The following is a 14677-nucleotide window of genomic DNA, read 5'->3' on the forward strand; positions in this document are numbered from 1 at the left end:
TGTGGAGTTTGGTCATGGTCGTGTTGGTGTTGTACTGTTGCTGAATGGTCATTCAATTCACTCAGCTCAGAAGAGTGGGCCAACTTATCTTTAGAAGTCAAACTGGTGCTAGCTAGATATAAACCCTTCGTACTGGAGTCTCTAAATACATCGTCTCTTTGAGAGGATCCTTCTGAGTCGGAGTCCATGGATACTGTTGCCGTCGAGGACCCGTGTTTCTGGATTTGCTGCGTTGGCAGTAGTGTAACGTCACAGAGCATGTGGTTATTATTGCTAGCATGAGTCTCCGCGGAGGTTCGACTACAGTGGTTGTCGGTGGTCAGCACTGTCTCAGACAATGTTTGGATTGGTAGTGCTTCTAGATGGGAAGCGTCGGCGGCCATTTTGTGCAGAGAGGCGTCCATTTCGGGTTGAGCGTCGCTGGTTGCACTAGCCGCCGCGTAAGCTGCTACCTGTGACTCCAACTCTGGCCTATGGTGGTGGTCTTCAGTAGGACCAGAGTGCCGAGAGGGGGCCATTTTGTGATCAGAGGCGGCCATTTTGGGCCGAGCATTGCTAGTTGCATTAGCCACGTAAGCCGCTAACTGTAAATCCAGCTCTGGTCTATGGTGGTCTTCAGCAGAACCCAAGCGCCAGTCTCTGTAAGGCGCTAACGGTGGAAAATCCTCTTCCTCCGACTTCTTTGACGCCAACTCCACCTCGCACACCTCGCCCGTTAACGTCTCCGTTCCTGGCGAGAGGGTCGTGGGTGTCTCGCGTCGGAGCACGGGGGCGAGGACCGGGTGACTGCCCGGCAAATCCGGTAAGGTTAGAGCACCACCGTGTCGGCCAGTCGAGGAGGAGGACGACCTCGGACCTTTGATCTCGGCGTGACCTCCGCTGACGGCGAGTGTGAGGGAGGGCATCTCCTGGGTGAGAACGGGCGGCAGGGGCGGGCAGAACCTCGTCTCTCCAGACAGTTCTGGAGTGAGGAAAGGCATGTCCACCCCGTTGTTCCTCTGGAGGAGAGGAGGGCAACAGTCTCGTAAACTACACCTCGGAAGAAGGGAAGGGTTTTGTATGGGGACACGGTTGTGTGTAGTACACATAGGGAGAGAGGAACGGTTTTCAACGGGAGTGCAGTTTTTTTCACTACACCTGAACAAGTTAGCTGGACCAGAACCAGAACTAGAGTTGGAAATAACACGTCCTCTGGACCCGGAGTCAGTATTCGTGTCAATGTCATTGTAAAGTGCTGGTGTTTTGCTTTCAGAGGTGTGACTGCTGTGTGTAGTAGTAGTAGTAGTAGTAGTAGTAGTAGTAGTAATATTAACCGCAGTACCATGACACGTATCCATTTTATACTCAGTGCCGGGGGCTAGGGTTGAGGTTAGGTTTAAAGACGACTTCTCTACGGAAGAAGAACTTGATTGAAAAGCTCCAGGGCCACAGGCCGAGTCCGTACACCCCTGAGCCCCAGTCGGGTGCACCGTTCTGGGGGAAGGTAACCTGGTCCGTAAGGGGTCTGGAGAGGGGTGGACATCCACAGAGCAGTCCTCGGGGACCTGTCCCAGTGGAGTCAACTCTATACATACTGACTTAAACGGTCCTCCGGGGATTTCTCTTCTTTCTGATCGGGCAGGTGTAGGGGCCGCCTCGGACCTCTGATGGGGTCCTTTAATGACCTCTGCGAACTCTGACCCTGAGGGGTTCTGTGGGGGGTTAGTGGGATGCAGATGGGGTGAAGGGTGAGTCCCCGCCCCTGTCCCTTGTTCTGTGGTGTCCACTGAGACAGGGGTCAGAAAGGGTGAGGGGCGAGAAGAGAAGTCGGAAGAGGGTGAGGGAGAGGGGAAAGACGAGGGGCGCAGAGGTTCAGGAGGACAGGGGAAGGCCAACCGGTCACTCTCCACTTCCATTCTGTTGACTTTCACCACACACATCTGCCGACAAGGACCTGTGGAACAGAGACACAACAGAAAATCCGCTCTCAGATAAAAAAAAAATGTTTAAATACCTTTGAGATGGTCAAAAAACAACAACATTTGAATGATAAAATATTAGTCTACATGGACTCGAATCCAGAAGATATAACAGAAGAAAAAGGCTTGGGTCCGTTTGGATCTCTAACGCATAGAATTAGGAATTACAATTCTAGAATGGACATGAACCTGCTTATGATGAGTTACCCACAGAATTAGGAATTACAATTCTAGAATGGACATGAACCTGCTTATGATGAGTTACCCATAGAATTAGGAATTACAATTCTAGAATGGACATGAACCTGCTTATGATGGGTTACCCACAGAATTAGGAATTACAATTCTAGAATGGACATGAACCTGTTTATGATGAGTTACCCATAGAATTAGGAATTACAATTCTAGAATGGACATGAACCTGCTTATGATGAGTTACCCATAGAATTAGGAATTATAATTCTAGAATGGACATGAACCTGCTTATGATGAGTTACCCATAGAATTAGGAATTACAATTCTAGAATGGACATGAACCTGCTTATGATGAGTTATCCATAGAATTAGGAATTATAATTCTAGAATGGACATGAACCTGCTTATGATGAGTTACCCATAGAATTAGGAATTATAATTCTAGAATGTACATGAACCTTCTTACGATGAGTTACCCATAGAATTAGGAATTATAATTCTAGAATGGACATGAACCTGCTTACGATGGGTTACCCATAGAATTAGGAATTACAATTCTAGAATGGACATGAACCTGCTTATGATGAGTTACCCATAGAATTAGGAATTATAATTCTAGAATGGACATGAACCTGCTTATGATGGGTTACCCATAGAATTAGGAATTACAATTCTAGAATGGACATGAACCTGCTTATGATGGGTTACCCACAGAATTAGGAATTACAATTCTAGAATGGACATGAACCTGCTTATGATGGGTTACCCACAGAATTAGGAATTACAATTCTAGAATGGACATGAACCTGCTTATGATGAGTTACCCATAGAATTAGGAATTACAATTCTAGAATGGACATGAACCTGCTTATGATGGGATAAAGGGCAGCCATGTTGGTCAGGGAGTTGGTCCACCACGCTTTACCAGTGCTGTTTATAAGACATGGTGTAAAATAAAGAAGTTAAAGAATTTAATCTGCACTGTATATCTGTTAGTTAGCCAGACTGTTTTAGACAAATGGTTCCCATTCATTTTTTGGGAGAATATTTTAGGTTGACAATAATTATATTGCATAATTTCTGATATATCACACACCTTAGTTTTATTTTAAGTATCAGAATTATGGCTCTACTGCCATTCATTCCAATTAGACTGGTTTGGATTTCTCCCTGACCAATATGGCTGACATTTTCATCCCATTCTGGAACGTTGACGGTTTATGACATAGCCCCTCTAGTCATTTAATAGGATCTCTTACCATCGATCAATAAATCATTCAGAATCACATAAACTAATCTCTTACCAGGGAGCCGGAGTGTATTCTCAGTCTGATCCTCTCCTTCCTCCTCATCGTCCTCATCCTCCCCAGCCCTGCAGCCTCTCTGGACCTTGGGACCCAGGGTGCCTCCGAGGCCCCTCCTCCTTCCCAGGACAGAACACCCTTCCAAGGCGACAGGCTCCTCGCTGGTCCTCAGGCGCTTGGATCTGGTCCGTGGGTGTGAGAGGCTGCTGTAAAGGGGACAAATTTAGCATCTCTTTGACATGCCACTTATTCAGAACAATTAAACATATAAATATATATATATTTGGATGGGGATGGAGGGGTGTGGGAGGAGGAGGGAGGAGTTTGGAAGTATATATATATATATATATATTCAATGCATGTTCACACACACTTCCAAACTCCTCCCACCTCCTCCCACACCCCTCCATCCCCATCCAAACTCCTCCTCCCACACCCCTCCAAACTCCTCCCTCCCCATCCAAACTCCTCCTTCCTCAATCTCCATCCAAACTCCTCCTTCCTCCATCCCCATCCAAACTCCTCCTCCCACACCCTCCATCCCCATCCAAACTCCTCCCTCATCCCCATCCTCCTCCTCCCTCTTCCTCCCACACCCCATCTTCCTCCTCCCACACCCCTCCTCCCTCCCCATCCTCCCACACCCCTCCATCCATCCCCATCCTCCTCCTCCCTCCCTTCATCCTCCTCCTCCCACACCCCTCCTTCTCCTCCCACACCCCTCCCCCTCCTCATCATCCCACACCCCTCCCTCCATCCCCATACTCTTCCTCCCTCCATCCTCTCCTCTTCCTCCCTCAATCCCCATCCTCCTCCTCCCACACCCCTCCTCCCTCCCCATCCTCCTCCTTCCCTCCATCCCCATCCCACACCCCTCCTCCCTCCCCATCCTCCTCCTCCTCCCACCCCATCCTCCCACACCCCTCCTCCCTCCCCATCCTCCATCCTCCCTCCCCATCCTCCTCCTTCCCTCCATCCCCATCCTCCTCCTCCTCCCACACCCCTCCTCCCTCCCCATCCTCCTCCTCCTCCTCCCACACCCCTCCTCCCTCCCCATCCTCCTCCTCCCACACCCCTCCTCCCTCCCCATCCTCCTCCTCCATCCTCCTCCTCCCACACCCCTCCTCATCCTCCTCCTCCCTCCCCATCCTCCTCCTCCCACCCCATCCTCCCACACCCCTCCTCCCTCCCCATCCTCCTCCTCCTCCCACCCCACCCCTCCTCCCTCCCCATCCTCCTCCTCCATCCTCATCCTCCCACACCCCTCCCTCCATCCCCATACTCCTCCTCCCTCCCTCCATCCCCATCCTCCTCCTCCCTCCTCCTCCTCCTCCTCCCTCCCTCCCTCCATCCCCATACCTGTTCACAGGGGTCTTGACCCGGCTGCGCTGAAGCCAGTTCTGCAGTTCTGGGGTGGTGGCGGGCGTGGCTCGGGTGTGGTCCAGAGGACAGGAGTCTTTCCCCAGCTTCCACACAGCATAGCGGTCCGGTTGGAACCACTTCACAAAGGGATCCATGCTGATCTTCACCATGTCTTTACTGCATGTACACTAGGGAGGAGGGGAGAAGGGAGTTAGCATACTATTTAGTGTGGAACCTCTCCACAAATGGAGACTAGAGAGGTAGGGAGGAGGGGAGAAGGGAATTAGCATACTATTTAGTGTGGAACCTCTTCACAAATGGAGACTAGAGAGGTAGGGAGGAGGGGAGAAGGGAGTTAGCATACCATTTAGTGTGGAACCTCTCCACAAATGGAGACTAGAGAGGTAGGGAGGAGGGTTAGGAACCAGACTAGCATACTATTTAGTGTGGAACCTCTCCACAAATGGAGACTAGAGAGGTAGGGAGGAGGGTTAGGAACCAGACTAGCATACTATTTAGTGTGGAACCTCTCCACAAAAGGAGACTAGAGAGGTAGGGAGGAGGGTTAGGAACCAGACTAGCATACTTTTTAGTGTGGAACCTCTCCACAAAAGGAGACTAGAGAGGTAGGGAGGAGGGTTAGGAACCAGACTAGCATACTTTTTAGTGTGGAACCTCTCCACAAAAGGAGACTAGAGAGGTAGGGAGGAGGGTTAGGAACCAGACTAGCATACTATTTAGTGTGTGCAGGGGAAGTAGAATCTCTAGCTTGTTAGCTGTGTGTCCAGGGGAAGTAGAATCTCTAGCTTGTTAGCTGTGTGTCCAGGGGGGAAGTAGAATCTCTAGCTTGTTAGCTGTGTGTCCAGGGGGAAGTAGAATCTCTAGCTTGTTAGCTGTGTGTCCAGGGGGAAGTAGAATCTCTAGCTTGTTAGCTGTGTGTGTCCAGGGGGAAGTAGAATCTCTAGCTTGTTAGCTGTGTGTCCAGGGGAAGTAGAATCTCTAGCTTGTTAGCTGTGTGTCCAGGGGAAGTAGAATCTCTAGCTTGTTAGCTGTGTGTCCAGGGGAAGTAGAATCTCTAGCTTGTTAGCTGTGTGTGTCCAGGGGGAAGTAGAATCTCTAGCTTGTTAGCTGTGTGTCCAGGAGGAAGTAGAATCTCTAGCTTGTTAGCTGTGTGTGTCCAGGGGGAAGTAGAATCTCTAGCTTGTTAGCTGTGTGTCCAGGGGGAAGTAGAATCTCTAGCTTGTTAGCTGTGTGTCCAGGGGGAAGTAGAATCTCTAGCTTGTTAGCTGTGTGTCCAGGGGAAGTAGAATCTCTAGCTTGTTAGCTGTGTGTGTGCAGGGGGGGAAGTAGAATCTCTAGCTTGTTAGCTGTGTGTCCAGGGGGAAGTAGAATCTCTAGCTTGTTAGCTGTGTGTGCAGGGGGGGAAGTAGAATCTCTAGCTTGTTAGCTGTGTGTGTCCAGGGGGAAGTAGAATCTCTAGCTTGTTAGCTGTGTGTCCAGGGGAAGTAGAATCTCTAGCTTGTTAGCTGTGTGTCCAGGGGGGAAGTAGAATCTCTAGCTTGTTAGCTGTGTGTGTCCAGGGGGGAAGTAGAATCTCTAGCTTGTTAGCTGTGTGTCCAGGGGAAGTAGAATCTCTAGCTTGTTAGCTGTGTGTCCAGGGGGAAGTAGAATCTCTAGCTTGTTAGCTGTGTGTCCAGGGGGAAGTAGAATCTCTAGCTTGTTAGCTGTGTGTCCAGGGGGAAGTAGAATCTCTAGCTTGTTAGCTGTGTGTCCAGGGGAAGTAGAATCTCTAGCTTGTTAGCTGTGTGTCCAGGGGAAGTAGAATCTCTAGCTTGTTAGCTGTGTGTCCAGGGGAAGTAGAATCTCTAGCTTGTTAGCTGTGTGTGTCCAGGGGGAAGTAGAATCTCTAGCTTGTTAGCTGTGTGTCCAGGGGGAAGTAGAATCTCTAGCTTGTTAGCTGTGTGTCCAGGGGGAAGTAGAATCTCCAGCTTGTTAGCTGTGTGTCCAGGGGAAGTAGAATCTCTAGCTTGTTAGCTGTGTGTGTCCAGGGGGGAAGTAGAATCTCTAGCTTGTTAGCTGTGTGTCCAGGGGAAGTAGAATCTCTAGCTTGTTAGCTGTGTGTGTCCAGGGGGAAGTAGAATCTCTAGCTTGTTAGCTGTGTGTGTCCAGGGGGAAGTAGAATCTCTAGCTTGTTAGCTGTGTGTGTCCAGGGGGAAGTAGAATCTCTAGCTTGTTAGCTGTGTGTCCAGGGGAAGTAGAATCTCTAGCTTGTTAGCTGTGTGTCCAGGGGGAAGTAGAATCTCTAGCTTGTTAGCTGTGTGTCCAGGGGAAGTAGAATCTCTAGCTTGTTAGCTGTGTGTCCAGGGGGAAGTAGAATCTCTAGCTTGTTAGCTGTGTGTGTCCAGGGGGAAGTAGAATCTCTAGCTTGTTAGCTGTGTGTCCAGGGGGAAGTAGAATCTCTAGCTTGTTAGCTGTGTGTCCAGGGGGAAGTAGAATCTCTAGCTTGTTAGCTGTGTGTGTCCAGGGGGGAAGTAGAATCTCTAGCTTGTTAGCTGTGTGTGTCCAGGGGGAAGTAGAATCTCTAGCTTGTTAGCTGTGTGTGTCCAGGGGGAAGTAGAATCTCTAGCTTGTTAGCTGTGTGTCCAGGGGGGAGTAGAATCTCCAGCTTGTTAGCTGTGTGTGTCCAGGGGGGAAGTAGAATCTCTAGCTTGTTAGCTGTGTGTGTCCAGGGGGAAGTAGAATCTCTAGCTTGTTAGCTGTGTGTCCAGGGGAGAAGTAGAATCTCTAGCTTGTTAGCTGTGTGTCCAGGGGAGAAGTAGAATCTCTAGCTTGTTAGCTGTGTGTGTCCAGGGGGGAAGTAGAATCTCTAGCTTGTTAGCTGTGTGTGTCCAGGGGGAAGTAGAATCTCCAGCTTGTTAGCTGTGTGTGTCCAGGGGGGAAGTAGAATCTCTAGCTTGTTAGCTGTGTGTCCAGGGGGAAGTAGAATCTCTAGCTTGTTAGCTGTGTGTCCAGGGGGAAGTAGAATCTCTAGCTTGTTAGCTGTGTGTCCAGGGGGAAGTAGAATCTCTAGCTTGTTAGCTGTGTGTCCAGGGGGAAGTAGAATCTCTAGCTTGTTAGCTGTGTGTCCAGGGGGAAGTAGAATCTCTAGCTTGTTAGCTGTGTGTGTCCAGGGGGAAGTAGAATCTCTAGCTTGTTAGCTGTGTGTGTCCAGGGGGAAGTAGAATCTCTAGCTTGTTAGCTGTGTGTCCAGGGGAAGTAGAATCTCTAGCTTGTTAGCTGTGTGTGTCCAGGGGGAAGTAGAATCTCTAGCTTGTTAGCTGTGTGTCCAGGGGGAAGTAGAATCTCTAGCTTGTTAGCTGTGTGTGTCCAGGGGGAGTAGAATCTCTAGCTTGTTAGCTGTGTGTCTAGGGGAAGTAGAATCTCCAGCTTGTTAGCTGTGTGTCCAGAGGGAAGTAGAATCTATAGCTTGTTAGCTGTGTGTCCAGGGGAAGTAGAATCTATAGCTTGTTAGCTGTGTGTCCAGGGGAAGTAGAATCTCTAGCTTGTTAGCTGTGTGTCCAGGGGAAGTAGAATCTCCAGCTTGTTAGCTGTGTGTCCAGGGGGGGAAGTAGAATCTCCAGCTTGTTAGCTGTGTGTCCAGGGGGGAAGTAGAATCTCCAGCTTGTTAGCTGTGTGTGTCCAGGGGGAAGTAGAATCTCTAGCTTGTTAGCTGTGTGTCCAGGGGAAGTAGAATCTCTAGCTTGTTAGCTGTGTGTGTCCAGGGGGGAAGTAGAATCTCCAGCTTGTTAGCTGTGTGTGTCCAGGGGGAAGTAGAATCTCCAGCTTGTTAGCTGTGTGTCCAGGGGGGAAGTAGAATCTCTAGCTTGTTAGCTGTGTGTGTCCAGGGGGAAGTAGAATCTCTAGCTTGTTAGCTGTGTGTCCAGGGGGAAGTAGAATCTCTAGCTTGTTAGCTGTGTGTCCAGGGGGAAGTAGAATCTCTAGCTTGTTAGCTGTGTGTGTCCAGGGGGAAGTAGAATCTCTAGCTTGTTAGCTGTGTGTCCAGGGGGAAGTAGAATCTCTAGCTTGTTAGCTGTGTGTGTCCAGGGGGGAAGTAGAATCTCCAGCTTGTTAGCTGTGTGTGTCCAGGGGGAGTAGAATCTCTAGCTTGTTAGCTGTGTGTCTAGGGGAAGTAGAATCTCCAGCTTGTTAGCTGTGTGTCCAGAGGGAAGTAGAATCTATAGCTTGTTAGCTGTGTGTGTCCAGGGGAAGTAGAATCTATAGCTTGTTAGCTGTGTGTCCAGGGGAAGTAGAATCTCTAGCTTGTTAGCTGTGTGTCCAGGGGGGAAGTAGAATCTCTAGCTTGTTAGCTGTGTGTGTCCAGGGGGAAGTAGAATATCTAGCTTGTTAGCTGTGTGTGTCCAGGGGGGAAGTAGAATCTCTAGCTTGTTAGCTGTGTGTGTCCAGGGGAAGTAGAATCTCTAGCTTGTTAGCTGTGTGTCCAGGGGGAAGTAGAATCTCTAGCTTGTTAGCTGTGTGTGTCCAGGGGGAAGTAGAATCTCTAGCTTGTTAGCTGTGTGTGTCCAGGGGGAAGTAGAATCTCTAGCTTGTTAGCTGTGTGTCCAGGGGGAAGTAGAATCTCTAGCTTGTTAGCTGTGTGTGTCCAGGGGGAAGTAGAATCTCTAGCTTGTTAGCTGTGTGTGTCCAGGGGGAAGTAGAATCTCTAGCTTGTTAGCTGTGTGTCCAGGGGAAGTAGAATCTCTAGCTTGTTAGCTGTGTGTCCAGGGGGAAGTAGAATCTCTAGCTTGTTAGATGTGTGTCCAGGGGGAAGTAGAATCTCTAGCTTGTTAGATGTGTGTCCAGGGGGAAGTAGAATCTCTAGCTTGTTAGCTGTGTGTCCAGGGGGAAGTAGAATCTCTAGCTTGTTAGCTGTGTGTCCAGGGGAAGTAGAATCTCTAGCTTGTTAGCTGTGTGTCCAGGGGGAAGTAGAATCTCTAGCTTGTTAGCTGTGTGTCCAGGGGGAAGTAGAATCTCTAGCTTGTTAGCTGTGTGTCCAGGGGAAGTAGAATCTCTAGCTTGTTAGCTGTGTGTGTCCAGGGGGAAGTAGAATCTCCAGCTTGTTAGCTGTGTGTGTCCAGGGGGAAGTAGAATCTCTAGCTTGTTAGCTGTGTGTCCAGGGGGGAAGTAGAATCTCTAGCTTGTTAGCTGTGTGTGTCCAGGGGGAAGTAGAATCTCTAGCTTGTTAGCTGTGTGTGTCCAGGGGGAAGTAGAATCTCTAGCTTGTTAGCTGTGTGTCCAGGGGGGAAGTAGAATCTCTAGCTTGTTAGCTGTGTGTCCAGGGGAGAAGTAGAATCTCTAGCTTGTTAGCTGTGTGTGTCCAGGGGAAGTAGAATCTCTAGCTTGTTAGCTGTGTGTCCAGGGGGGAAGTAGAATCTCTAGCTTGTTAGCTGTGTGTCCAGGGGAGAAGTAGAATCTCTAGCTTGTTAGCTGTGTGTCCAGGGGGAAGTAGAATCTCTAGCTTGTTAGCTGTGTGTCCAGGGGGGGAAGTAGAATCTCTAGCTTGTTAGCTGTGTGTGTCCAGGGGGAAGTAGAATCTCTAGCTTGTTAGCTGTGTGTCCAGGGGAAGTAGAATCTCTAGCTTGTTAGCTGTGTGTGTCCAGGGGGAAGTAGAATCTCTAGCTTGTTAGCTGTGTGTGTCCAGGGGAAGTAGAATCTCTAGCTTGTTAGCTGTGTGTCCAGGGGGGGAAGTAGAATCTCCAGCTTGTTAGCTGTGTGTCCAGGGGAAGTAGAATCTCTAGCTTGTTAGCTGTGTGTCCAGGGGGAAGTAGAATCTCTAGCTTGTTAGCTGTGTGTGTCCAGGGGGAAGTAGAATCTCTAGCTTGTTAGCTGTGTGTGTCCAGGGGGAAGTAGAATCTCTAGCTTGTTAGCTGTGTGTGTCCAGGGGGAAGTAGAATCTCTAGCTTGTTAGCTGTGTGTGTCCAGGGGAAGTAGAATCTCTAGCTTGTTAGCTGTGTGTCCAGGGGGAAGTAGAATCTCTAGCTTGTTAGCTGTGTGTCCAGGGGAAGTAGAATCTCTAGCTTGTTAGCTGTGTGTGTCCAGGGGGAAGTAGAATCTCTAGCTTGTTAGCTGTGTGTCCAGGGGAAGTAGAATCTCTAGCTTGTTAGCTGTGTGTGTCCAGGGGGGAAGTAGAATCTCCAGCTTGTTAGCTGTGTGTGTCCAGGGGGAGTAGAATCTCTAGCTTGTTAGCTGTGTGTCTAGGGGAAGTAGAATCTCCAGCTTGTTAGCTGTGTGTCCAGAGGGAAGTAGAATCTATAGCTTGTTAGCTGTGTGTGTCCAGGGGAAGTAGAATCTATAGCTTGTTAGCTGTGTGTCCAGGGGAAGTAGAATCTCTAGCTTGTTAGCTGTGTGTCCAGGGGGGAAGTAGAATCTCTAGCTTGTTAGCTGTGTGTGTCCAGGGGGAAGTAGAATATCTAGCTTGTTAGCTGTGTGTGTCCAGGGGGGAAGTAGAATCTCTAGCTTGTTAGCTGTGTGTGTCCAGGGGGAAGTAGAATCTCTAGCTTGTTAGCTGTGTGTCCAGGGGGAAGTAGAATCTCTAGCTTGTTAGCTGTGTGTGTCCAGGGGGAAGTAGAATCTCTAGCTTGTTAGCTGTGTGTGTCCAGGGGGAAGTAGAATCTCTAGCTTGTTAGCTGTGTGTCCAGGGGGGAAGTAGAATCTCTAGCTTGTTAGATGTGTGTGTCCAGGGGGAAGTAGAATCTCTAGCTTGTTAGCTGTGTGTGTCCAGGGGGAAGTAGAATCTCTAGCTTGTTAGCTGTGTGTCCAGGGGGAAGTAGAATCTCTAGCTTGTTAGCTGTGTGTCCAGGGGGGAAGTAGAATCTCTAGCTTGTTAGATGTGTGTCCAGGGGGGAAGTAGAATCTCTAGCTTGTTAGATGTGTGTCCAGGGGGAAGTAGAATCTCTAGCTTGTTAGCTGTGTGTCCAGGGGGAAGTAGAATCTCTAGCTTGTTAGCTGTGTGTCCAGGGGGAAGTAGAATCTCTAGCTTGTTAGCTGTGTGTCCAGGGGGAAGTAGAATCTCTAGCTTGTTAGCTGTGTGTCCAGGGGGAAGTAGAATCTCTAGCTTGTTAGCTGTGTGTCCAGGGGGAAGTAGAATCTCTAGCTTGTTAGCTGTGTGTGTCCAGGGGGAAGTAGAATCTCCAGCTTGTTAGCTGTGTGTGTCCAGGGGGAAGTAGAATCTCTAGCTTGTTAGCTGTGTGTCCAGGGGGGAAGTAGAATCTCTAGCTTGTTAGCTGTGTGTGTCCAGGGGGAAGTAGAATCTCTAGCTTGTTAGCTGTGTGTGTCCAGGGGAAGTAGAATCTCTAGCTTGTTAGCTGTGTGTCCAGGGGGGAAGTAGAATCTCTAGCTTGTTAGCTGTGTGTCCAGGGGAGAAGTAGAATCTCTAGCTTGTTAGCTGTGTGTGTCCAGGGGAAGTAGAATCTCTAGCTTGTTAGCTGTGTGTCCAGGGGGGAAGTAGAATCTCTAGCTTGTTAGCTGTGTGTCCAGGGGGAAGTAGAATCTCTAGCTTGTTAGCTGTGTGTCCAGGGGGAAGTAGAATCTCTAGCTTGTTAGCTGTGTGTCCAGGGGGAAGTAGAATCTCTAGCTTGTTAGCTGTGTGTGTCCAGGGGGAAGTAGAATCTCTAGCTTGTTAGCTGTGTGTCCAGGGGAAGTAGAATCTCTAGCTTGTTAGCTGTGTGTGTCCAGGGGGAAGTAGAATCTCTAGCTTGTTAGCTGTGTGTGTCCAGGGGAAGTAGAATCTCTAGCTTGTTAGCTGTGTGTCCAGGGGGGGAAGTAGAATCTCCAGCTTGTTAGCTGTGTGTCCAGGGGAAGTAGAATCTCTAGCTTGTTAGCTGTGTGTCCAGGGGGAAGTAGAATCTCTAGCTTGTTAGCTGTGTGTGTCCAGGGGGAAGTAGAATCTCTAGCTTGTTAGCTGTGTGTCCAGGGGGAAGTAGAATCTCTAGCTTGTTAGCTGTGTGTGTCCAGGGGGAAGTAGAATCTCTAGCTTGTTAGCTGTGTGTCCAGGGAAGTAGAATCTCTAGCTTGTTAGCTGTGTGTCCAGGGGAAGTAGAATCTCTAGCTTGTTAGCTGTGTGTCCAGGGGGGAAGTAGAATCTCTAGCTTGTTAGCTGTGTGTCCAGGGGGAAGTAGAATCTCTAGCTTGTTAGCTGTGTGTGTCCAGGGGGAAGTAGAATCTCTAGCTTGTTAGCTGTGTGTCCAGGGGGAAGTAGAATCTCTAGCTTGTTAGCTGTGTGTGTCCAGGGGGAAGTAGAATCTCTAGCTTGTTAGCTGTGTGTCCAGGGGGAAGTAGAATCTCTAGCTTGTTAGCTGTGTGTGTCCAGGGGGAAGTAGAATCTCTAGCTTGTTAGCTGTGTGTCCAGGGGGAAGTAGAATCTCTAGCTTGTTAGCTGTGTGTCCAGGGGGAAGTAGAATCTCTAGCTTGTTAGCTGTGTGTCCAGGGGAAGTAGAATCTCTAGCTTGTTAGCTGTGTGTGCTAGAAGCTTCTATTGTGAAAGTGACATCACCTGCCCTGAGACCCAGAAGTAATGCCTCCCCCCAGAGGTACTGACCATAGTTCTGGAGGGGTCCCTGGTTCCACGTGGAAATACACACAACAGAAATAGTTCAGAGTAAACAGCGTGGCGTTCTCTCCATCTTACCTGAGTGGCCACCTTGCCGTAGTCGATCCATCGGACACTAGCGAAGTTGGTCGACTCGGCACAGTTGAAGCCGTGGTTGAAGCCAGCGTGGTAACCATACGGAAAGGTGATCATAAACTCTCCCGCCTCCTGGGTGATCTGGAGAGAGAGAGAGGGGGGGGTTATTGAGGACAAAACTCTCCCGCCTCCTGGGTGATCTGGAGAGGGGGGAGTTATTGAGGACAAAACTCTCCCGCCTCCTGGGTGATCTGGAGAGAGGGGGGGGGTTAATGAGGACAAAACTCTCCTGCCTCCTGGGTGATCTGGAGAGGGGGGGGGGGTTAATGAGGACAAAACTCTCCTGCCTCCTGGGTGATCTGGAGAGAGGGGGGGGGGATAGTTAATGTATCCTAATGACGACCAGGTTAGGTATCTCAGGATAGTTAACGTATCCTAATGACGACCAGGTTAGGGTTAGGTATCTCAGGATAGTTAACGTATCCTAATAACGACCAGGTTAGGTATCTCAGGATAGTTAACATATCCTAATGACGACCAGGTTAGGGTTAGGTATCTCAGGATAGTTAACGTATCCTAATGACGACCAGGTTAGGTATCTCAGGATAGTTAACGTATCCTAATGACGACCAGGTTAGGGTTAGGTATCTCAGGATAGTTAACGTATCCTAATAACGACCAGGTTAGGTATCTCAGGATAGTTAATGTATCCTAATGACGACCAGGTTAGGGTTAGGTATCTCAGGATAGTTAACGTATCCTAATGACGACCAGGTTAGGTATCTCAGGATAGTTAATGTATCCTAATGACGACCAGGTTAGGGTTAGGTATCTCAGGATAGTTAACGTATCCTAATGACGACCAGGTTAGGTATCTCAGGATAGTTAACGTATCCTAATGACGACCAGGTTAGGTATCTCAGGATAGTTAATGTATCCTAATGACGACCAGGTTAGGTATCTCAGGATAGTTAATGTATCCTAATGACGACCAGGTTAGGTATCTCAGGATAGTTAATGTATCCTAATGACGACCAGGTTAGGTATCTCAGGGTAGTTAACGTATCCTAATGACGACCAGGTTAGGGTTAGGTATCTCAGGATAGTTAACGTATCCTAATGACGACCAGGTTAGGTATCTCAGGGTAGTTAATGTATCCTAATGACGACCAGGTTAGGGTTAGGTATCTCAGGGTAGT

The 14677-nt window shown here is 49.0% G+C and overlaps 1 protein-coding gene across 1 annotated transcript in view; it reads right to left on the minus strand.

Annotated features, from left to right (window-relative positions):
• LOC135561991 (uncharacterized) overlaps positions 1-14002 on the minus strand; it is a 54546-nt gene extending 40544 nt beyond the window's left edge. The window contains exons 1-5 of the mRNA XM_065004527.1: positions 13958-14002; positions 13482-13619; positions 4817-5007; positions 3458-3663; positions 1-1933 (exon numbers count right to left, since the gene is read on the minus strand). The exon at positions 1-1933 is cut by the window's left edge and continues 496 nt beyond it. Of these exons, the coding sequence (XP_064860599.1) occupies positions 1-1933; positions 3458-3663; positions 4817-5007; positions 13482-13619; positions 13958-14002 (2513 nt within the window). The remainder of the gene's footprint in view (positions 1934-3457; positions 3664-4816; positions 5008-13481; positions 13620-13957) is intronic.
• Positions 14003-14677: the final 675 nt, after the last annotated feature.

The sequence above is a fragment of the Oncorhynchus nerka genome, linkage group LG18, assembly GCF_034236695.1.
Source record: "Oncorhynchus nerka isolate Pitt River linkage group LG18, Oner_Uvic_2.0, whole genome shotgun sequence".
NCBI classification, from domain to species: domain Eukaryota; kingdom Metazoa; phylum Chordata; class Actinopteri; order Salmoniformes; family Salmonidae; genus Oncorhynchus; species Oncorhynchus nerka.